This window comes from Tamandua tetradactyla, chromosome 7 (genome assembly GCF_023851605.1).
Source record: "Tamandua tetradactyla isolate mTamTet1 chromosome 7, mTamTet1.pri, whole genome shotgun sequence".
In the NCBI taxonomy this organism is placed as follows: domain Eukaryota; kingdom Metazoa; phylum Chordata; class Mammalia; order Pilosa; family Myrmecophagidae; genus Tamandua; species Tamandua tetradactyla.
The window spans coordinates 57,286,111-57,311,599 of NC_135333.1; the positions used below are offsets into that span (position 1 = coordinate 57,286,111).

General features: G+C 39.2%; 1 protein-coding gene across 4 annotated transcripts in view; it reads left to right on the forward strand.

Moving 5' to 3' along the window:
* PRKCQ (protein kinase C theta) overlaps nucleotides 1-10,081 on the forward strand; it is a 174,620-nt gene extending 164,539 nt beyond the window's left edge. For 2 of the 4 annotated variants that reach the window (XM_077169476.1, XM_077169477.1), the window contains exons 17-18: nucleotides 7,231-7,359; nucleotides 9,310-10,081. In XM_077169476.1, the coding sequence (XP_077025591.1) occupies nucleotides 7,231-7,359; nucleotides 9,310-9,465 (285 nt within the window). In that variant the 3' untranslated portion in view covers nucleotides 9,466-10,081. Of the gene's footprint in view, nucleotides 1-4,706; nucleotides 4,867-5,654; nucleotides 5,843-7,230; nucleotides 7,360-9,309 lie in introns of those variants that run through there. The other 2 variants (XR_013179426.1, XM_077169478.1) reach the window with 2 other exon arrangements.
* Nucleotides 10,082-25,489: the final 15,408 nt, after the last annotated feature.

Sequence of the window (25,489 nt, forward strand, 5' to 3'; positions counted from 1 at the left end):
TTCCCCAACTCTTAGCTTCTATTTCAGACCCTGCTGGGTTAGAAGCAGAGGAAGGATGGAAGGGCAAGAACTGTTCTTATATGGCTGGGTAGCTTCACACTCTGAGCCAGACATGGTTTAGTGGTTTCTTTGGAGAGACCTATCACTGGGAACATTTTGGGCTAAGATTCTTGAGACACCAGCTATTCAATCCATTCCCTGGTCTGGCTACTCCTTCTACCCAAACTCTTGTCAGCAATACTCCATCTCACTGAGACTCTCACTGTCTCTTGCTGTCATGCCAGCAGATCCTCTTAGGCAGGAATTCACATAGATACAGAACAGCTCTCCTCATCATGGCCCAGCTGTTGTCTGCTGAAAATACTGATATATCCTTCACCCTAGAAATTCTAAAAGTAGGGGTTGTTACCATCTCAGCAGCTTTCTCCAGGGTTTACCACCAAAGCAGCAGTCAGGCCCCAGTCCAGCCCCAGCCCGTGTAGGACAGAATCCACTGAAAATCAGTATACAATGATGCAGACACAAAACACTGGCCATAAACCAGGAGCTCCCACGCAGTCAGTACAGAGAGATAAGAAGCATCAGGGAGTTGTCATGAAAGATTTGACAAACTCAGGCAAAGTCTGAGTGTGTCTTTTTTGAAGAATACAAAATACTATCCAGAAGGCATACATGTGGCAAGTTGTAAAAAGTGGGAAAGAATGATGCTAATGCAGAATGCTAATTACATATGATGATAATAAGCAGCTACATTTACTGAGCTGTCTTAGCAGATATTTGGATCAAAGAGTCCCACCAGTGGAAACAAGAGCCTACAATAGGACCAATAGGTCTGTTTCTATTGGAACCAATAGAAACAGACCATGAATACAGGTGTTTGGGACAAAACAGTGTTTTCCATTTTCTGCGATCTCATATCTTAACTGGCTAAAAAATCATTTGAAGGAATAATTTTTAGACTTGATCTTGCTATATTGAAGATGGGAATAGAAGCTCCTCTCAGATTAGAAGCTATCCATGGGTTTTTATATCTAAACTTAAGATAGTATCAGACCTTTTTTCACTAGTCTACTTTTTTTTCTCTCATGGAGAACTTCTTGGAGTTAAATTTAAAGAGTATACACTTCTGCCTCTCTAATACAACCAACAACCTGTTTAAAGTATTGGAAATTTTGAGGCAACTCCAGAGTTCTCTCTGAGGAATCAAAATCTTGCATCTAAAGAAGTGCTGACAAAGTCCTCACAGGATACCCAGCCCAAGGTTAACAAAACTGGTATTAAAAATCTGAGCCAGTTCGTCTGAATGTGATCCAAATAAATAAACTTAGAAAACTCCCTAAATGACCAATTAAATTCACTTTTTTTCTTCCCTTCCTTATCCCCTGGCAATTTATGTTCTAGATTCTGACTCTATAAGTTTGTTTAATTCTAATTATTTCATATGAGGGAGTCATACAATATTTATCCTTTGTGTCTGGCTCATTTCACTCAACATGATTTCTTCCAGGTTCAGCTATGTTGTCATATGGCATCAGGACTTCATTCCTTGTCAGGTCTGAATAATACTCCATTGTGTGTATCTACCATATAAATTCGCTTTTAATGACTGAACAAAACATATACAAAATGAAAACTAATTTCAAAATTAACCCATACAAAAGAAAAGAGGGCAACAGTGAAAATGATTAGCAGGATTTGAATGTAAACAATCCTACTTTACATAAAGTCACCTTCAAACATTTCTACCAGCACTGCGTCTGTTTTACACCATCTCTAGAAGGACTTACTGGGAGGGTCCCATTGAGAAGGCTGGGCCAACAAAATGCACAGAGAAGGGAAATGAGGCACAGGGGCAGTCAGTACCATTGCAGGGGTGAGAGTGCTCTCGGGTTCAGGGCCACTTTCACGGAAGTCACAGTGTGGGACCCTGGAGCTGAGCTCCAGGTGCCATCAGCCTTCACCTGTGATGCCTCAGAAAGCTGAACCAGCCTCCAGGCTGGGCTTCCCAAACCCAGCTCTACCTCACCACCCGGACATCTTCGGGTTGACTGAGGCCAAGGGAAATAAACCCATGAAGTCTGTCTTCGCTTGGAAGGACGTGGGGAGTGATGCTTGTAAAGGAGAGACAGACACTGGGTAAGAGGAAAAGATTACTTCTAATTTGAAGAGAAAGGATGGCTAGCCATGTGCATGGGCAACAAAAAGGAACAAATTATTGATACGCAAAACAGGCTGAATAGATCTCAAGGGCTGAGTGAAAAAAAGCTCATCTCAAAAGGTCACATGTATGAGTCCATTTATATAACATTCACGAAATGACCGCATGATAGACATGGAAAACAGATGCATGGTTGCCTGGGGCTTGGAATGTTGGGGTAAAGGGGTTACAATTGAAGGGGCAGCACAGGGAGAGCTCTGTGGTGATGGAACAGTGCTGAATCTTGATTGTGGTGGGGATGACACACATCTCCACATGTGATAAAATGGCACATTGTAACCAACGTCAGTTTCCTGGTTTCAATGGTGTACTCTAATTACGTAAGGTGTAACCATTGGGGAAAACTGGGTGAAGCGTACACAGGACTTCACTATACTATCTTTGCAACTTCCTGTGAACTTATAATTATTTTAAAATAAGTTTAAAAAAAACTAAATCTAAATGCCAAGCAAATTAAAAAAAAAAATTCATCTGCAGAGTTTCAGTGGCAGAACTAGATTTGCTATGAGGAGAGATTAATTTTGTTTCAATATAGCAGACCAAGACAATTAAGAAGAAAGAAGAAGAAAGGAAAGACTAGTTGATAAAAGAAGCTTTAAGCCCACATAAAAGACTTTGGGGTGATTAATTCCAATGAGTTAGTAAAAACTCCATGTCTTTTCTCCATTTCTCCATAAGGAAAGTGGTTTTTGCTCACATTCTAGCAGTCGAACTTGGGTAGAAATTAGTTTTTATTTTTGCTCTACTTTCATCTCTGCTTCTTGTTTGCTTTGTAACTTTAGGCCAATGGCCCCTACATCCTTGAGGCCCTTTTTGCCAAAATCAAAACTAATACCTTTTCTCAGAAACTTCTTGTAGGGAATTTTGCATAATGATGTGAACTCCCAAAGTAACGTGTCTTTTGGAAAAGCTTAACAAAGCAGCATTTCGTGACATCCTCTGCCAGGCTCGATTTCCTTTAGCCTTCCATGGAGCATTGATGCGTCCAGTTAAGTGGACAGTTGTATGTCAGAGGAGGCTGGACTCCATCCAGAATTACAACTGGGACCCTGCTGTCCAGTTGCCCATGGCCAAATAAACTCCCTCTCTTCCTCGTTCATGCAAACAGGATAGCCTGCCCATTTACTTGGAAAATGATGGGAAACTAATGATTAAGAACAGAAACATGCCTTCTTTTTATAGGAAGATGTATCTGAGGAGGGGGTGAAAGGTGATGAGCACTAAGCCCTGGTGACAGAACAGCTTTCTTGCCGAGACAGTGGATAAATTAAAACAACCTCCAACCGCATCCCAGCCATTTATGTAAGAGATGTGCTATTTCCTATAAACGTAAACACCCTCTGGCAGCATTTATGGACAAAAGCAAGTCACGAACATTCACGAACATTCATTTTCCTCAGTACAGCTTCTCTGCCACAGATCTGCTGATGCGAGTCACGAGTCATTCTCGGAACCCCTGGCAACTTGGTCTGCTGCAGGGCAGAGTCGATAATAATTTAACACTGTGTAAGACTAGAAAGAATATGAAACCTAGAGACTTGAGATCATATTATCTTTTCATTATAAGTTTACTTTTAAAATCATACTTTTAAAATTTCACAGGTACATACACCTGGCTCAGAAGCATCTTTGTATGATCCCCTAGGTACAAATGCCACATTTGTTGAAAAAAAAATCTAAATTGAAAATCTAGCATGGGTGTACACTTTGCCTTAGGCAGTTATTCCAGTGTAATTCCCCAAAGCATTTCATTTTAAATAGCGTTTGCTAGTTTGGGGCCTATTCTTGAGGCACTTATACTTTATGTCTAATCCCTTTCATCAAAAGGTCCTTAAGAAGTGGAGATCCGTCCTTTATTATGATCATTTCAAGGAAAGAGATATGAGGCTAGTGACTTATTCCCTCTGCTTCTCAAAATCAAATCAAAAATCAATCTGCTTTTCCTTCTGTTGATTCACGCTGATTTTTGAGTCTACAGAAAAACATATTTCACTGTGAACTGGGTGGCTTTTCTTCCTGAAGCCAGGAACTATTCTATATGCTGAAAGCAAGAAGCTTGCATAAGATGGGGCTATAAAACATATGATACTGCAATAAATAAAGGAGAAAGATAGGTAATGCACTTACTCAGAAACACTGATTGAGCATCTATCTCCTCTGTGCCTGGCACTGAAGGAGGTACTGTTAAGAAATAGAAAGATAAATGCTGTCTTCCCACTACCACTAGAGCTTACAGTCTAGCAGCAAAGTGAGACTTGGAAAAAATGCAGTTTGCTAATTTCTCTAATGGGGAGAAGATGTTCTATGTTCTGTGGAAGACAGAGGGAGAATAACACCAGACATGGGGAAGAGCCTGCCTATGATTTAGGCTCTGCCACTTACTGGATTTGTGATCTTGAGCAAGTTACTTAGGTGCTCTGAGCCTTGGTTTCCTCCACTGACAATTGGAATAATGATACCTACTTTGTAAATTTGTTTTTAAAATCAGAGTGATAACTATGAAACATCTAGCACAGTGCCTGACACAGAGACAACTTGTTGGAACAAATGATTCCATCAATTGTTTGACTGTCATTGTGACTTTGAGAGGAAGGAGAGTGCACCATGAGTCAAGGTCATCAAAGAAAGTTTCACAATGAAGATGGAATGTAAGCTGAACCCCCAAAGATGGGACAGATACAAAGATGAGACAAAGGAAATGGGAATGGAATATGGGAAGAGGATTCTCTTTGCAAGGTGTAAATGTCATGAGCAAAGAACAGAGGTAGAAAAGGCATGTGGTATATTCCACAAGGGGTTATGTTTGGACAAGAATACAAGGTTACAAATGGGTCAGCATCAGACCACAGAGGGTCTCAAATACCAGCCCAGGGCTCATAGGAAGTGAGAACTCCGGTTTCTTAGGGGTCATACAAGTCATGTCTTAGTTTCATAGGGCTGCTATAACTAAGTGCCAAAAACGGTGTGGCGTAAAACAACAGAAATTGTTTCTTTCATGATTCTAGGGGTTAGAAGTTCAAAATCAAGGTATCGACAGGTCCATGCCTCTCCCTGCAAAGGTCCCAGGGAAGGATCCTTCCTTGCCTCTTCCAGCTTCTGGTAGCTCCAGGCACTCCTTGGTTTGTGGCAGCCTGATCACAATCTTGACCTCCATCTTCACATGGCCAACTTCTCCTTGAGTGCCTCCTTCACACAAGTTCTCTCTTTCTGTCTTTTTTTGTGTCTCTTGTCCTTTTCTTATAAGGATACCAGTCAGACTGCGTGAGAGACCTCCTAATCCAAGATGTCCATAACTTTACTCAATTATATTGACAAAGACTCTACTTCCAAATAAGTTCATATCCACAGATACTGGGGGTTAGGATTTCAAAATATCATTTTGGGGGACACAATACAGCCCATAACAGGCCACCTTGTCTAATCCTTCATTTTACAGATGAAGAAATTAAGACTCAGAAAACTCACCCACGGCCATGTGGATGGTTAAGTCACTTGGATGACTCCAGTGTCCTTTCCACTGTACAGCGGTTTTCTAACCAGGTGCTTTGAATCCCAAGTTTCCCCAGAGAGTCCTCAGCAGTCACCATATGGCAAAGGGAACAAAGAAGTCAGGGCCATGGTGACTAACCAGCTTGACATGTTGGGTGGCTGCATGAATGTTTCACTTGGGATTTTAAGAGATTCTCTCTCCTACTTATGAAAAAGAGAATGAAAATTTCTACTTTGCAAATCTTCACCCTACAGCATACTGTTTGGTCTTTGCTTCCTTGGTAGAGTAGAGCCTTTGAAGACTTTCAAGTAGTAAGATAATGTATATAAAGCAGGGTTTTAGAATAGTTATAATGCCTGATTTTTAAGAGGCAAAAATAAAAAAGCAATCCCTGAAACTCAGGTATGAATAGAGGTCAAGTTCTTTCCAAATTCTCCTGGAAAATCACTGTATTTCACCATGTTTTCTGTTTTAAAGATCCAGAACCTCCTTATAAATATCTTATAACTAGTGGTTACTTTAAAATAAACATCTAGCGGATGTAAGTAAAATGAGTAAGGACTCCCGATACCCAAGGGATCTGTTATTTTTGTAGATTTAATGTTTAGATTCCTGTTCCTTAATTCCTTTGACACATTTTATTTAAGTTTGGGGAATTTCAAAGCTTCTTTTCTGCCCTTGCCACTGTTCTTTGGGACCTCCCAGGAGTGTGACTGAGGGACAGTGCAAAGAGGAGAATACATATGTAACAGCTCAGAGGTTATAAAAGATTACCTTAGAATTAAATATTACTTATCCAGAAGGTTTGCAGGAGTCCAGGGTGATTCTTGATATTCAGGTAGCCTATTAAAATCCAGTGCTGACATCTGGAAAGAATTGTGTTATACCTGAAATAAGTGTTTCCTTTTATCTAGAGTCCCCACAATGCTGGCCCTCCTAAGAAAGTAGCTTTGTAAGAAATCAGACTCTTCAGTAATGAGGCAATCAATCAGAGAACAAATCAATTGACCACTTACTCAGCATTATAGTGTGTATAATGGGAATTATAGTGTGCAAGTGTGTGTGTAATAATTTCATTTCATCTTCAGAATGTAAGTGCCCTATGAAGAGGGCACTTCAATCATTTTATAGGTGTGGAAACTGACTTGAGGACTCTGTAACTTGCCCGAGGGCACATAACTAATAGCAAAGGCTAAGATTTTACACCACCTCTATATGACCTAATAGATAGTATTTCTTAGGGCAAAGATGTAGAGAGCAAATGCCCAGACTCAGGAATATTCCAAAAGGCTCATTCAAGAAAGGGTGTTGAGCAGTTCAATTCTAATCATTCATTTATAAAGGTAAGAAGAAAAATAAGATAAGAAAAGCAAGTGGCAAAGGGGTTCCCATTCTAGGCTAAAGTGCTTGACTCCACTTTATCCCTGTGGAGTCGAGCACAATAGGTCACACACCAAGAAATAAAACAGCCAGCAGGCTAATCCCTTGGGAAATAATCTGCTCCCTTTCTGCTCTTTTTCAGCTCTTTGTAAGAGAACCCGAGAAGAGGTTGGGGGTGCGGGGAGACATCCGCCAGCATCCTTTGTTTCGGGAGATCAACTGGGAAGAACTTGAAAGGAAGGAGATTGAGCCACCTTTCAGGCCTAAAGTGGTAGGTACTCCCCACGGGGACCAGTTCCTTTCAGCCCTCCCTGCTTTACTCACAGGTTGCCAGGCAGAGCCTCACCCCTGCCCCAAGCTAAGGCAGTTCTTTGTAGAATGTACTTCTTCAACCACGAGGTGCTTGGATGGTGGGGGAGAGGGAAGGGATGCTACTCTTGCTAGGAAAATCTAAGCTCTATAGTCAACCTGTACCAAAACGAAGGATGGGTTGCTGGGTGGACGTGCCTTGAGCTGAACATGTGTGTACATTGTTGACATCAGGTGCAATGGAGGTTTTGCACATGATTCACACATAATTAAAAGTCACACCCCGCATGATCCAAATTCATACATAACCCTGCATCCTATGTCAAGAATTTTAGAGTCATTATTTTTCCCATTGTATTTATTGACATTTACCCTAAAGTTTGTAATATGTTACATGTAATTTTACACTCCCTAATGGCAATTGTTAAATGTTCTTCCATTTAAAGAAGAAAAAGGAAATCTGGCACTTAGGGAAAGACAGGTCTCTAAATTCCCATTTACTCATTAGCAAAAGGCACTAACCTGCCTCGGGAAAGGCAGACCAACCTGGTTCACCTGGAGGACAGGACACTGTAAAGTGAAGAGGAAAGCAAAGCAAAGCAAAGTTGGTACATTTGCCAGCTCTACTCCTTCCCTGTGATTCCTGGGGAGTATGGTGGTAATTACCTTGGTAGGTGGAACAATCGGCTGTGTCTTTGTACAGAGAAACCATTGGCTCTTGGATTTCACAGCAGTGTTCACTCTAGAAAATAGCCACTGTCAGGAGCTATCCTAGAAAATGGCCAAAAGAAGCAAATGTGCCTTGAGCCCAACGGTAGGGTAATTATTTTCAACATTTGCCCCAAGCCCTGGAGATTTTCCAATAATTCTTCAGGCTCATCTCTAAGACTCTTATTATTTGTAACAGTACAGATCTAATACAAGAATAAGTAATTTGTTTGGGATAAAATGAACTTTTATTTTGTTTTGACTAAGCAGAACAATTTGATTCATATTTCAACTTCTACTTCTGATTAAAACTGATTTGATATTTTCCATATAAAAAAATAAGGGCTTTGATCTAAGCTTAACCTGTAGGCTAATTCCTGATTCCACCTTTTGACTGAGCAGCTGTTTGTAGGCACAGACCACAGCCCATTGAACTCACCAGCCATGGGTCTTTTTGAAGGAAGGAAGAAGGATCCGAATCTTAAATATGCTCACATAAATAAGGATGACTATTTTTTGTCTCTTCATAAATACTGTTCAGTATGGTGTACAGTTCCGCTTTCTAAGGTTAAGAATAATCTTAGGAATTGTACACCCTACTGAGCAGTACTAATGAAGAACTGTTGGTTTTTACTTTCTTTTTTTCTTGTCATGGAGACTAATGGATCAGGTGATTTGAGGGGAACTTCTCCCAGTCTGTGCAGTCTGTGGAAGACAGTCCAATATGTTTAATAATAAAATAACATAGGTAGGGAAATCAAGGAAGCAAAGGACATTGATAAAAAAAAAAGCAGTATGTAATTTGCAAATTTCCTTCCCTTTTTCTTTCTTCCTCTGCACCCTCTCTCCACTCCACCCTAAGTAAACTAAAAGGGCAGAGGTCAAAGTTGTGCTTACCACTTTTTCAAAGGTTGCCAATTCTGCTTCATGTAGATTATTAACTAGAAGCACTAAAACCTATTTGCATGCATACAGTGGAATCCCATTATATGAATTTAACTATACTATTGATAAAATGATTCCTTGTCATAGAGATGCTTGATAAGAACCTTGCATAATGGTCATGTGTTAGTTACATCACTTTACTTTATCTGCAAACACCAGCACAGTCGAACACAGATTAGAGCCTAGATGACAAACATTATGATAATGAATTGAGTGGCTGATTTTCTTCCCTTTTTTTTCCCCTTACCCTCTTACCAAGAAATCACCATATGACTGCAGCAATTTCGACAAAGAATTCTTAAATGAGAAACCCCGGCTATCATTCGCTGACAGAGCTCTCATCAACAGTATGGACCAGAACATGTTCAGAAACTTTTCCTTCATTAACCCTGGGATGGAGAGACTGATATCCTGAAACGTGCCCGTCCAGGGACACGAAGGAATTCGCCTTCTTTCTGGGAACTGGTTGACGCGACACTTCTTGGGTTCCTTTTTTAACTTGGAAAAGGAAAGAAACACTCAACTATAAAGCCTGAGACCTCTTAGCTCCTCACGTGACTTTTTATCTGTAGCAGAAACCAACTCAACTTCACTAACGATCGCGCCCTTTGGTTTATCTCCTGCATCTTTCACAGACACTTTTGAAGCTAAGTCATTTGAGGGAGAACTGGCTTGTGTTCAGATCTGGCACTTCAGACCCAGCACCAGGGTAATTTACTTGAAAGATGGTTCTCCGCACTGTGAGAGATTGAAAACTTAATACTACTCTAAATTATGGTTCTTCACGGAGGCACCAAGTGCAGATCAATGAAATGCTTGAGGAATCAAGGCACAAACTGAGTATAAACTTCTCAAGACTAAAACAGCGTATTGCCAGGTAGATTGTGGAGTTCATTCAGCCGCAGAAAGTAACCACTAACTCATTTTGTTCTCTTCATATCTGTGGAAGTGTAAATGGCAGTGGGGAAAGCCCTGAATAGTTACAAGGTTTTTATGGGAATGCTTCACAATAAACATGACTTGTTACTTGAGATTGACAAATCCATTCATTCTGATTAGCCGTGAACTTCACAGGAAAGAGAAAAATGGTAAGTGAGAAGAGTTCATGTCATTCATATGGAAAGTTTAATAGAACACCTACTCTGGTTGTCTAGTCAACATAGAAATTAAATTTAGAGTCCACCAAGATAGTATCATTTTACTCCTGCCAATAAAACCTTTCCATCCATCTATTCTCAGTTGATTTCATTACCAGTGGCAGTCAGTTATTTCCATCCTGACATTATAACAAGAAGAGAAATGAAGCACATAATTCATCTAAGAGAAAAGAAAACCTATCCCTTATTATACTGTTATTGATGGTTTGATGACCCGTAAAGTCTCTTTAGGCATCCTTCAAGGTAAAAGAGCCATGCATGTCATTTGCAGTAGTCAATCTTGTTTAATTGGAACTCTAGCTATACATTTTGAAAGTATCTGTGCTGTTTGTATATTGTAATAAAATGTTGTGACAATACAAAGAGGTGGATGCGTAAAAACAATAAAAAGAAAAGAAAAGAAGCCTCTTAGTTTCATTCCATGCATATCCCCCAAGAACTCGGTTCTGTCAGCAAAATGTGGCTAGCATTCAGTTGCTGTTTTAAAATTGGAGAATCTTTAAAGATCTACCAATGGGTGAGAGGTCAAAATACCACTCACGTATTGCTATTATATTTCTCTTTCCCGACACCACAAGATTTCTTGAAGTAGTCTGACCTGGTTGCCTCTATTTCTCTACCACCCAAAGGTGGCTTCTGCCACTTAGTTTATGCATCCTCCAGGAGCAAGCTCCTTGCCAGCCCTAGGGTAATTTTCTTTGTCCTCATCTACCTTTCCGCAGCATTTTAAACAAGGAAGCACCCTGTCTTTGATATTCTGCCCCCTTGAATACTCTGAAATTGCATTTTCTTTTTTTCCCCCTTTCAATCATTGATTGCTCTTTTACTGGCTCCTTTTTCTCCTTCTATCTCAAATCTCTTTCAATGCTTCTTTCCCCACTTCCCTTTCACTTCTCCTTGGTATTCTGTTCCCACTTTGTGTCTTCAATTGTTAACCCCACACAGATAATCTCAAATCCACATTACAATTCTAACCTCCCTGCCAGGATTCCAAGCAGGCTCCTTTAACTCAGGATGTCCCCACATGGACTCTTCCTATTCTCTTACAATCTTCCTTTTTCTATTGAATCCCCTATTTCTGTTAGGCATCATCATAGTCCCAGAGCCACAGACCCACAAAGCCATCATTTCTACCCCTCTGCCTCCCTAACCCTTCCAGTTGCTTACCATGTCCTTCCAACTCTGCCTGCGCATTCTCTCTAAGATACACAGACACACACGCATTTCTACTTTCTCTACTGCCAAACTTGCCTGGATTATTTAATAACCTCTGAACTGGTTTCCCCATCTTAAGTCTCTTCCTACTTTAATTTATATTGAGTTTTCTCCAAATCTTTTGTAATTTGAAATCCCCACCAAGGCAGTCAATCAAGCCTCTAGTTAGTTACATTTGACCCAATTGTAAAATAAGCTCTTCCTGCCCTAAATCCACACCTATAAGACAGACAAACTCCTGTCCACTCAGAGGGACTCATAAAACTTGCCTTTTATGTCTATAAAACTCACTTGCCATCCTTGGAAGCTCAAAACTCCTGTTCTTGCTAGTCATCCAGCTTCCTTGCTGGAGTAAATTTTTGATGTCCTGAAAAAAAAGCTGCAGTCTTCAAACTTGACTCTGCCATGTCTTTTGACATTCTCTAAGCTGCAACAGTCTTATGCTACTCTGTTCCTTTCTTACGGTGCTCCCCGTTTCCTATTAAGCTATAAATGTGTATGCTTTGCCTGCCCTTCCAAGTTGTAAAGACCTTGAAGGTGGGATCTCTGTCTTATTCTTATGCCTAATGGTACTCAACAGTACTTGTTTGATAAAGAGTTATTAAATTAAGGCACTGGGTAATAGACTGAATGCTGTTCCCCTCCAAAGATATGTCCACCTGGACTTGTGAACATGACCTTGTCTGGAAATAGGTCTTTGCAGATGTAAATTAGGATCTCAAGATGAGATCTTCCTGGATTATCCTGGTAGGTCCTAAATCCAATGAAGTGCCCTTCTAAGAGAAAGGCAGAGGGAGATTGGGACAGACACCAATGAAGACCATGTGATAATGGAGGCGGAAATTGGAGTGATGGTGCCACAAGCCAAGAAGTGCCTGCAGTCACCAAAAACTGGAATGGCAAGAAATAAGGGTTTTTTTCTCAGAGCTTCTGGAGGGAGCCCAGCCCTGCCAATACCTTGACTTCAGTCTTCTGGCCTCCAAAACTGTAAGATAACACATTTTTACTGTTTTTAAATCAGCCTTGGGAAATTAATACATGATGTTAAATGTAATTGGGGGTCCTTTAGGAGTAGAGTTGCCCTGGGTCTTGGCTGCTGTGAACCAAACAGGAGGCATTGCATTCCTAAGGGAGCCCACACAGCTTTCATCTTGTAACTTAACTTCCCATAATCACCCCACTTTTTGTCCATGTGAATTTTCCCTTGAAGTTATTATTCTTAGATTTCTCTCCCTTATCTAATTTCCTTCTCCTGATTTTTCCCTCACTTGCTTCCAGCATCCTTCTCTTTGACTGCAAAGCTCATGGTTTATCTAAATGAGGGAGAAAGCCTCTCTCCAGGGTTTCATTTGTGAGTCAGCAACTGTTTCTCTCTGAGGTGAAGCAGCTATACCATGGTTATGCTATATAAACGTGTCTCAGTATTTAGAGTCCAGGTCGTAGTCTTAGCATTTCAAGGGCTTTTGGATTATGAACAATTCAGCTTCCCTCCTGGGGTCAACACAGCTTCCCTACAATCCTAAAGATTGTCATCCATCCTGCTGTGAATGCACTTATTGAGAAGAACCTGTGATCTACAATCCCATCTGTGAATTGAGATGAGCTGGGGAGGTAAGGCTGTGCAGTGGTCCAGAAAGAGGACAGGTTTGGGAACCAGTCAAACCTGAGTTTAAATCCCTGCTCAGCCATGTGTAAATAAGCTTTGCAACACCTGGGAAGTCACCTACCTACCTGGATGACATTTTCTTACCTGTAAAATGGAGCCCTTCATACACACCAAGGGCTCATTGTACAACCACAATGGGTTGGGTTGTTGTGAAGATTAGAGATGTTGTATGGAAAATGCTCAGTATAGTGGTGGGACCTTAGCAAAACCTCAACTAAACAAGAGTTATGGTGATATTCTCAAGTTGGTCATGAACCTGTTGGAGGACATACACACACACACACACACACACATATACTATAATATAGAAAGAGAAAGAGAGATGTCTGATGTGTCTTATAATTCAGATGAACAAGAGAAACAATATTCAGTTGCACATGCTAAGTAGCTCTGATACAACCTCTGGGACCTTCACCAAAAGTTCTATGACCTGTCCACATGAAGTCATTAGACAAAGAGCACATAACGCATTTAGTTTAGTGTGAGGGAACTATTGTAAAAATACATGTCTCCTAGTTAGCAGATGCTCTTAAAGTTCATAATAGATTGTAGGTGGAGTCTTTTCATTCCCACTGCCCACCCAGAGGACACTTTTGGCAACTTAGACTACATCTCTTCCAAATAATTACAGCCCTAGCCAGCTTCTGCTAGTGCTCAATATAAGAAGGTAATTTGGGAAAATGAAAGGAGAATTCTTTTGACTCCCTACCTTGAAGAAAGATATATCAGGTCAATTCAATTTATCCTTGAGGTAACCTCACCTAAAAACCATGCTAATAATTTATTTAAAGGCACCCCCTTGTGCTTCCTTCTAAAGCGTTATAGGAAGAGATGAGAAAACTATTCAGAAAGTCTGTTATTCATTGGATACTTATTTACTCCTTGATCATAAATTAATTTCACGAATATTTATTGTCTCCTACTATGTACATTTGTCTTTAGTATCTGATCTGAACTTTCTGAATTTTTCTTTCAATTCCCTGTTCCATCTAAGGTGTGTGATGCTCAAATGACACCCAATGTTAGTTAACTGTGGCTATCAGAGACATGATTTTTTATCCATAGGTTTTTTTTCCCCTTAGACTAAAACCTTTTTTCTTAGATATTCCTCCAACAATTCTCTGGAAGCTTGTCTGGAGCTAAACCTGCTGTTTCCTTCTAGAAGGTACCCTTTGCTTTTAGTTCTAAGGCAAATGCATCTCTGCTACCTAAAAGGCAAAGATGGTGGATTAATTAGTTTGTCCTCAATCAGTTTTTCTTTTCCTTGCAAACACTGCACATGCCTTCAGGGAGCAGTAAGCAAACTAACTGACTAGCTATAGCACATGAAGATAAAAGACCAAAAAATAAATTAGAATCATATTTCCAGTTCACGAATATTTGGTTAAGGAGTTCGAACATCAGTCTGTAGGCAGAGCGGAGCTACTGAAATGATACAAGCAAACCACAACAAATTCCTCAAAGTATAGGTATCAAAAGTACAAATCAAAAACACTGAAGTATAAAAAATATGAAGCAAATAATCTCTCTATATGAAACTAGCTTATACATGTTTCCCATGGCTTCTTGTTTTGCATGAGTCAATTTCCTTTTAATGATTGAAGAAACATGTTCATCTTCCAGTTCCTTACAACAGTAGGTCCCTCCAGCACCAATGCCAGGAAAGTTGAGAGTTAGCCATTAGAGATGGAAGATGCTAAGAGGAGAAAAGCATTCACCAAGAAGATGGCGTAAGGGAGCAGCTAAGCCAGAACTTAGAGTTCAAGCATTTAGCAAACCCAATCCTTGTGTCCTCCAATTTCCCAGCCTTTTATGATTAGGGCAGCTTGTTGACAAAGAGCTTTTTGCTGTTCCCCAATGCGAAAACCAAGACGGACGATTATCTGAATGAGGAAAGCCTAGCAATCTGCTCTGCACCTAGAGGAAGCTCATTTCTACAACCCGGGGAACAAGAACAAGTAGCTCTTACTCCTCCAGTGGAACAAAGATTTGTGATAGTCCCCTGTGTACTTCAGCCTGGGAGAGAGAATCAGCCAAAGGAGACTCGGACTGGTTTTCAGCATTTTAATCCATTTGTGGTGTTGATTTTTAGAAATAACTAAAGGCCAGTTTTCCTTTTGGGCAACACCACATTCTTAAACTTTTCAGAGGAATTGAAATACCTTCTGAAGGAAGAATGTGATAAGACTTCTAATCTCATGCTCATAAGCTTATGGTCTCATAGTTACAAACTCATCGTCTCTTCTAAACTAATCCCTATTTTTTTCCTGAGATCCACATTTGATATTATCATAAATCATATATACTTTCCCTCCAACTGTGTATAGGCAACACTGAGAATGAATTTGTGTTACATTGGCTTCTGTGATGACTGTGTGATCAGCAAAGCAGCTTCAGTGACAAAAAGCATATTTAAAGCATTTATATATACTCATATAGTCTATTGAGAGCAGTATATTATGACACACAAAATTGTTACTATTGATGTGTTTTTTTAAAAAAAGAATGAAAGTGCTCTGTTAATTTTAAACAGATTCTAATTTCCAGCATTCTAACTCTTCCAGCTTTGATCACTGGGCTTCAGTTTTCTTTTCTGGGTCTCCTATCTTACTTCCAGAAAGAAGATATAAATGCAGATGACCATGGCCTCCTAAGATAACAAAGGTAACGCTTCATAGAATTTCAGAACTGGAAGACACTTACCCACCCACGCCCCTCAGTTTGCATTTGAGGACAGGGAAATCCCTGGAAAGTACATGGCATGCCTATGTCACAGCTGGAAGGTGACCAAGGGGAAGCCCATTCCAGAGTTCCTTCTATTGGCCCATAAATGTCTCCTCAACAATCTAGAACTAGGTAAGAATTCGAAACTTTCTCTACCAGAGGAAAGTAAAGTTGGATAAAGAACCAAGATTAAGTACCTGATATGCCAGAGGAGAAAAGAGATACACAAAATAACTCCTTGAGTTTGGTGTTATTATAGTTATTCCCATTTTATAGCCCTACCTGACCACTCAAAGTTACACAGCTAGTGATTAGCTATGCTAGGATTTGAACCCAGATCTCTCTAATTACAAAGCTCCAACTTTTATCCCTGCAACAAACTTTTCTCTGTACTTTGAAACAGAACCATCCATATTCTTTCCATGAGAGGGCCCATGTCCCCCCTCCCATATACTGTACCTTTCTGTTCCTTTGCTGAACCTGCCTCCCCCCTTCTCAGGACAGGTGCAGCACACAGAAGGGTCACCATCACTGTCCTTGGGGAACATAGAATTCAAAAGCTACTCTCCAGCAACTTCTTTTTTTTCTCCACCACCCAGTGGTAAAAGCAGAGGCAGGCAGATATGGGTCTGGGGCTGCAAACAATTTTACACTGGCTCCATACTCGAGTTTCTTTGGCCATCATCTTGCAAGTCCATCTATTTCCAGAGGCTGGGACAATAAGAAAATGTGTAGGCTACCATGACTTCACTTTTCTTCCCATCTAGACTAGGAGAACATAAGCAATGGCTTTGAGAGCAGAGTGAGAAACAAAATGGAGGCCACACAGCATCATTGTAAATGTGTTGCCACATTATGTCATGGGGGACTCAGACAGGGATTATGGACTGGCTGTATGAATCTCACATATTCAAAGTTTTGACATTTTGATGTGAAATTGTACAAATCATGAGAATTATTTTCCGTAGTATTGCTTTGCTGAACACTTGCCCAACCACATAAAAGAAGGGTTCCAATTTAATTCATCCTCCTAGAGCTGAATGTCTCTGGCACATAATATGGGGAATTATTTGCTCCTCAGTCTTCAGGGACAGACATTAAGTTACCCAAGGATGAGATCAGAATCCTCTGGTCACACAGGTTACTACATTCTTAACATATAAACATTCCATACTTGGTGTACAATCAGTGGCTCACAATATCATCACATAGTTGTATATTTATTACCATGATCATTTCTTAGAACACTTGCATCACTCCAGAAAAGAAATAAAAAGAAAAAAGAAGAAACTCATACATACCACACTCCTTACCCTTCCCTCTCATTGACCACTAGAATTTCCCTCTACCCAATTTATTTTAACATTTGTTCCTCCTATATTTATTTATTTTTAATCCGTATTTTTTACTCATCTGTCCATACCACAGATAAGACACAAGGTTTTCACAATCACATAGTCACATTGTGAAAGCTGTATCATTATGCATTCATCTTCAAGAAACATGGCTACTGGAACACAGCTCTACAGTTTCAGGAACTTCCGTCTACCCTCTCTAATACACTTTAAACTGAAAGGGGGATCTCTATATAATGCAAAAGAATAATCTCCAGAATACCCTCTCGAATCTGAAATCTCTCAGCCACTGACACGTTATTTTGTCTCATTTCTCTTTTTCCCCTTTTGGTTGAGAAGGTTTTCTCATCCCTTGATTCGCTGAGTCCCAACTCATTCTAGGGTTTCTGTTTCACATTGCCAGGAAGGTCCACACCCCTGGGAGTCATGTCCCAAATAGAGAGGGGAGGGCAGTGAGTTTGCTTATCATGTTGGTTGAGAGAGAGATAGGCCACATCTGAGCAACAAAAGAGGTTCTCTAGGGGTGACTCTCAGCCTAATTTTAAGTAGACTTAGCCTATCTTTTGAAGGGTTAAGTTTCATATGAACAAACCCCAAGATCGAGGGCTCAGCCATCAATTTGGTTGTCCCCACTGCTTGCAAGAATATCAGAAATTCTCCAAATGGGGAAGTTGAATTTTCCCCCTTTCTTGCCATTCCCCCAAGGGGACTTGGCAAATACTTCTTTACTCACTGTTCAAATCACTCTGGGAAAATACCTAACCTTGGAGCTTGACTTCCATGGGAATGTCAGTGTGAGGTTCCAGGTGCCATTGCAAAGCCTATAAATCAAGGCAGTCCCAGCCTTAGTAATTGGTGAAAGGTTCATGTCCATTGTTGCCACCACTATGGCAACAGTGAAAAGACCATAGTTGTTGACTGGTGAAGCAAAACATCACATACAAAACTACCTTCAATTGAGTGCTTAAGACTATCTTCATTCATTCATTCATCAAACATGGAGCATTTTCTCTATCGTATAAATCAATCCCACAAATATTTAGTGTGTGCCTAGTATAGGTCAAACAGTGCTAGGTACGAGGGAGTGAATCAAGGAGAAAGACACACACATTTTACCTTCACAGAGCATGCAGAAGTTAAACAAATCATCATGAACCATCATAAACAAAATGGGAAACACAAAGTAGCCTGGCAGTGGACACAGAGGTGTTCAATTAAATAGGAAAACATGAAAGGCCTTCTTAGAGATGTGACATATAAGGTGATATGTCCAGGAGGTATAGAAGAATGAGGAAAGTATTCCTAAAGCTTGAAACTGAGGGAGAATGTGGTATATTTAGGGAATTGAGAAAAAAAGAAAACAGTAAATCTGGAGTGACAAGGCAGGGATGAATACAACAGCCTATGCCTGAAGATGTAGTCATGGTCAGAATACCACTTGGAGTTTAAACTTAATCCAAGGAAACTGAAACTGAGTAATAGGTCTGAAGCAAGGAATCAAATGATCAGATTCAAAGTCAAAGAAAACAAGGTTAGGAGAGATGCTAAGAGAAAGAGAGAGGACTCTTTCTGAATGTCTAGTATAGAACTAGAATCAAAATTCAAGGGTGTTTGTTTCATTTCACTGGCTATTATTTGGGGTTTAAAACTATGTAGATAAAATCCGTGATTCAAAGCCAAATTATTACCAAAAACCAGTTCAAGATATATTCTCCTTACTGCAAAGAAAAAATAAAGATCTCTATGAATTTATATGGAGTGCTTTCCAGCAGTGAAAAAACACAAAGTGCCAAAGAGCATATATAGTATATTTTAGTTTTGCAGGCTTCTAAGACAAATATCACACAATGGGGTGTCTTAAACAATGGGAGTTTATTGTCTCACAGTCTCAGAGACTAGAAGGCTTGCTTCCTCCTGGGGTCAGTAGACTTCTGGCTGGGTGACTGGCAATCCTCAGGTTCTTTGGCTTTCAATCACATGATGATGTCCTCTCCTTTCTCTTCTGGGTTCCCACTGTGTTCCTGCTTCCAGACCTTCCCCATGGCTTTCTCTCTCTCTCCGTGTATGAATTTCTTCCACTTAAAAAGGACGGCAGTAATCCAGATGAAGGCCTATCCTCATTCAGTTGAGTCCAAACCTTAACTAAAATAATAGCTTCAAGAGATCCCATTTATAGTGGGTTCACACTCACAGGAATGCAGATCAAGATTAAGAACATGTCTAAATTGGAGTGCATAATTCAGCCCAACACAGTATGCAAACTTTTCTGTAAGAAAGAAGGGGGAACAAAGCCATGCATCTGTTTGCTCATCATTACAAAGAGGAAACCAAGAAGGCCAAGCTGGAAAGCACTGACGTTAGTTCCCTACAAGTGGGGAGAGAGTGATGGAAGGGATTTGGGAGGAAGTAGCACTTCTCTGGGAACATATTTCTTATAGTTCTTACATTGACATATAAAAAGTAAAATGTTAATATTTTACATGTCAAAAAATTTAACTAAATCAATACGAATAGGAAGCAGGATAAAAAACTGAAAGGCCTAAAACAAATGAATCTAATGAGCAACATAACCTCATTGAAGAAGAAAAGAAGGAAAGTAGGAAGAAGAAAAGAAGGGGAGAGGAAAAGAAAGAAAGGAAATAACCTAAATAATATGGGCACAGTATTTGACTAAATGCACTCAGTTTGGTCAGGGTGGAGGGAAGAATTTCTATAAATCTGAACTCTTTTAGTAAGTTTGTTTATTGTAATAGTATGGGCGATTGATTCTTGAAGATGATTGTATAACCGAACAGTTTTTATGGTATAACTGTGTGACTGTGAAAACCTTATGACTGAAACTCCCTTTATCCACTGTATGGAAAGATGAGTAAGAAAAAAAAAGATAAAAAAATAAATCAATAATAGGGGGTGATAAGGGGTATGAGATGTTCTAGGTGTTATTTTTTATTGTTATATTTTTATTCTTTTTCTTATTCTTTTTTTGGAGTAAAGAAAAGATTACAAAACTTACTGTGGCAATGAACGCACAGCTATGTGCTGATACTGTGAACCATTATCTGTACACTTTGGATGATTATACGGTATATGAACGTATCTCAATAAAATTGCATTAAAACAATATCGGCAAAGCAATTCTGAAATTGTTTCAGATGTAACGCAGGATTGAGACAACGATTAAATGTGCTGATGTTAGCAGCCAGAGTTCTCACTGTGGAAGAGGGAGATACAATTACGGAATGGGGGAAGGAAAGAAAGACGCTGAGTTGATAAACTGGCATTGGAGGAATTAGCGTGGACTCCTGATTTCTGAACTGTGCCTATGCTCAGGTATAAACATGTTTACACACTTTTGTATGAGTGCATATATGTATGTGTGGGTGTGTATACGAGTGAGGATGTATGTTTTTTATATACATGTATTCCCTAGTCTTTCTGCTGAAAAGGCCAAGAAGCAAAGACATGCAGTAGCAATGAGCACATCTAGCACGTAGGTCTTAATATTTTCTACCATCCCTCATTAAAGGAACTAAGCCTCCTTGAAAAATGGTTGACTCCCGGCTGGAGGCAGGTAGGTGTGAAGTGAGCCAGGGACATCTTGTATACCAGAGATAAAGCTGCGCTGCACCCCCACCTCGAAAATAAATGATGGGGTATGTTACAGGAAAGTAGCTAGAAGGGAGCTAGTTCACTGACAGGGACAAAGTGATCACAAAAATAAGTATTAATAGTTACAAACCACTGAAAAAATAAGAATGTGGGGCCCACATCAAAAATAAATAGAAAAAAAAAGGAAGGAAGAGGACTTTGCTTACAGTGGAGGGAGTGCTGGAATTAGAAAATCATCATTTGGATAAAGCAAGAATCATCTATAGTTGTTAAACTAGGGGGACATTTTGATGAGGAGCAAGACACTTGCATTATCTTAAAGTGTCTTTCCACGAACTGCTTGTGAGTTAGTTGCAAGGGAGGGAAGTAAAAATATAGTAACTATACCATGCAGAAATTGAGCGATACCTTGTTCAGGTAACCAAAATTTATGTCACCAAAGAGGGACAATTGGATATTGTGTACCTCCAGATGGTATATCCTAAAAAGGACAAAATACTACCTATATAGTATTCCAGACAGAATGCCTAACCTCAATATAATCAGGAGGAAAAATCTGATGAGTACAATGTAATCAATATTCTATTTTTAAAAGTCAGGGGTTGGGATGTTTTCTTCAAAAATATAAATATCACGAAAGACAAAGAAAGGCTATGGAAATGTTCCAGATTAAAGAAGGCTTAAGAGTCATGACAAATAAATACAATATCTGCCCTAGACTGGAGTCTGTCCAGGCGGTCAAAAAAATCCATAAAGGACACCATTAGGTCAAGTGACAAAATTGGTATATGCACGGTATGCTAGATAAAATGCTGTATTGATGTAAATTTATGAAGTTTATAACTGAATTATGATTATGTAAGATAAGATTCACATTCTTAGGAAGTATATGATGAGGTATCCAGAGCTAAAGAGCCATAATGTATGTTACTTACTCTCTGTATTAGTTAGGGTTCTCTAGAGAAACAGAATCAACAGGGAACACTTGCAAATAAAAAATTTATAAAAGTGTCTCATGTGACCGCAGGAACGCAGAGTTCTCACTGGAGATCCAGGTTTGATTCCTGGTGCCTGCCCAAGAAAAAAAAATGTCTTTGGGGTCCTCCTTGACACCTCCTTCTCTCACCCTCATCCTCCCCCACACATGATATCTTAAACCCCAAGTCTTGTCTGGTTTGCCTCATAAATATCTCTGATGTCTGTCCTCTTCCCTCCATATGCACTGCCATAGTCCTCGTTTCCTCCTGCCTGGATCAGTACCAGAGCCTCCCACAAGGTGTCAACCCCTCCCATCCCTCCTCATGGCCATCTCTATGCAAGATCCTTCTAACATGAGATCTTCCTACCAGACAAGCCCTATTGTGTGATTTGTTATACCACTTCTCCTTCTTTTAAGTTTCTTTTAAGGTGGTTCTGACCTTTTATGAAAACAATGTGTCACAGATCTTCAAAGGGATCAAAGACCCCCTGAAGTATCTCTACCAAGCCTAGATTAATAACCCAGTCTTATGGTTTCCATTCCTTCAGGATGAAATCCCATCCACAAAGCAAACCCCGTCCTCCACATCTGAGTCCTGCCACCCTCTCTCGCCTCATGTTCAACCTTCCTCCTCTCAGTCCTAAAGTCACAAGTCTGTGAACCTCTTGAGGAAAAAGACATCGTATTTTCTGTATCCTTAGTAAACCCAGATACTGAGGTTAACATATCACAGGGGTGAGTGCATGAATGAAATACTAAATAGAAGTATTGTCATTAAGACACCATCCTTCTCTCTTCCCTTTCTCCAAAGAGGCTGTGGTAAATAATCAATGACGATGTAAAGACAGAAAGAACAATATAACTAAAATGCTGATAGGAGCCAGAAATTTCATCTTACTCATTTGCTTCATTCTTCTTGCCCAGCAAACATTTTCCCCCAAAGCTTATAGAAAATATCATCAAAAGACAGAGTCTCCTGACTCACAGACTCTGATGGAGATGGCCCTTGAAGAGAGACTGCAAGTAGCACATTCAGGGATCAGGAAAGATAATTATACTGGCTTAAGAAAGACCCCTCGACTTAATTAAAGAGGTCGACATAGCAAAGCACTAGCTGAATCAGAATCACTGCTCTGAAATGTGTAAGATACTTGAAATATCAATAGGTTCCTTAAACCCAAAGACATGTTCACTTATTCATGGGAACAGGGAGCCTTCATGAAAGCACTGTAGAAGTTTTTGAATAGTCTTTGCAATTTGCTCATTATTTATCCCTAGGAAACCTAATCATAAGAGTAAGGAACAGTGAAGTAGCCAAAAAGTAGACAATAAAAGGAAACTGGAAAAAAATAAGAGACAACAATTTTTTGGTTAACCTTATAATCATAGCAGATTAGAGTGAGAGAATGCACAAGATTTAAACATATTTTTTAATGTAAGAGTAACTACCAAAAGACTGAAATGGGATGTTTTACCTCCAAACAACTAGAAGGGAAAAATAAAACTAAGAAAATAAAGAAACAATTAAAAGGAGACATGGTAAACAAAAATATAATAAAGGGGTGAAATAAATTTGAACATGACACTAATCACAGTATATGTCAATGAAGTAAATATTTCTAATAAAAAAAGAAAATGTCAGGTCAAGCTTTTAAATCTAGCTATATATTATTTAAGAGGGGTACACAAAAAATAATAGCAAGGGCATTTTGAAAATAAATGGATACAAAAAATACATTAATCAGATGTAAGAGAATGGTAAAAGAAGGGAGGAAGGAAGGAAGGGCGGGAAGAAAAGAGAAGGAAAGAGGGAGGGCAGGGAAGAGAGGAGAGAAAAGAAACAGAAATCACAAATATAACAGTATAATGTCAGACAAAATGCAATTAAAATAAAGACATTTAAAATTGGAAGTAAAACATCGAAAATACATGTCAAGTGGGAGAAAGATCAAAGGTGATGATGGAGTTATACAGAGAAGGCAGGGTTTAACAAACAAGTATGATTGCTGAATGATTATATAGATATTTCTTTTAGTCTCCAGGATCTTAGAGCAGCTAGAAGTAAAAACCTAAAATTGTGGAATTGTAACCCATACCAACCTCTGAAATCTGCTCTACAACTAATTGTTGTGCTGTGCTCTGAAATTTATTGCTTTTTTTGTATATGCTCTATTTTTCACAAAAAAGAAAAAAAAAGTTGATTGTGAGGATAAAAATATATATATTTATTCCTTCTAGCCTCCAATGTTCTGAACAGCTAGAAGGAAAAATCTGAGACAATGGTGTGGTAGCCCATGACAAACTCTGGAATCTGTCCTGTAACTTACTTGTTGAAGAGAGGTTTGAAAACTATTGTTTTTGTCTTTCTTTGCTTTGTATATATGTTATACAATTGGAAAGTTTGAAAAAAATAGAAATTCAAGAAGAGCTATAAATCCGTCATCACGGTGGGAGATATTAAAATGCTCCATTCAAAAACCAACAAAATAGAAAAAACTAAGAATATTGAATATTTGAATAGCATAATTAATAAGCTTGAGCTAATAAATAAATAACTTCAAATTCAGCAGACATTAACTATAGAGTTTCCAAGGAAAAAATGTACCCTACCTAACCATAGTTTTTATGAGGATGAAAGAAGTTAAGCTATGGAAAAAATGGAGAGCAGTGTGTGGCCTATAGTAAACCCTCAACAGGGGTATTATTGTGATTCTTAAAATTTGATTAAAGAAAAAAATCCACAAAGCAGAAGTTATAAGGCTGCACTCACTGACCACAATTAGAAAGTAAAGGCAAGAACAACAAAATTCTTACTATTTGGGAAGTTTAAAACACACTTTCAAATACCTTTAGATTAAAAAAGAAATCAAAGCGTAATTTGCAAACTATTTATAAATGAATAACAGTAAGAAAACTACATATGAAATTCTGTGGTATGTGGCCATAAAAATACTCAAAGAGCAATAAGTAATCATAATTTCAAATATTATAAAACTGGAGAGAGCCAAAATAAGTGAACTTATGGTTATGTTGAACACACCAACAAAAAAAGTCATTATCTGTTAGCGATATAAATGGAAGTATTTAAGGGTGAAGTAATATGATATCTGGCATTTTCTTTAAAATACTCCATATTGAAAAAACAAAAGTCTGGTTAGAAATGAAACAAGGACAGCGGAAAGTTGATGGCTGTTAAAACTGGGTGATCAGAGATACATTATAACAATGTCTCTACTTCTGTGTATATGAGTATTTCCAACTTAGAAGTATTTTCAGGTGAACTAAACAAAAGTGGCATCAGAAAAATGGTGAGTTAGCACCTTCAAACTTCTGTCCCTCTACAGAAACACTGAAAAAGAAATCGTCAGAACAAACTTTGCCAGATCTCTGGAAAAACAGTCAAAGGTTTATAGCATAGAAGCAAATGCAGAATAAAAAAAAAAAAGGCAATTTTAAAACAGTGAAAGAGCTTTAGGCATTTTACTTGCCTTCATCTCATGCCATGCCCCTGGCTAAGAGGCAGGCTGCAAGATGGTAGCCACTGTTCGAGAGGGAGCCCCTGGTTCCAAAGGGAACATAACAGACCTTGTTGACAAACTAGTGTACATGTATGTTCTAACCTGTTTGGTGGTAACCTGAAGAGCAGATGCAAAATACTACCTTTGTTTCACCTAATTTGGAATCTACTAAGGGCAGAAAAGCATTGGGTGCTACCTGGCAAATTAAAAAAAAAA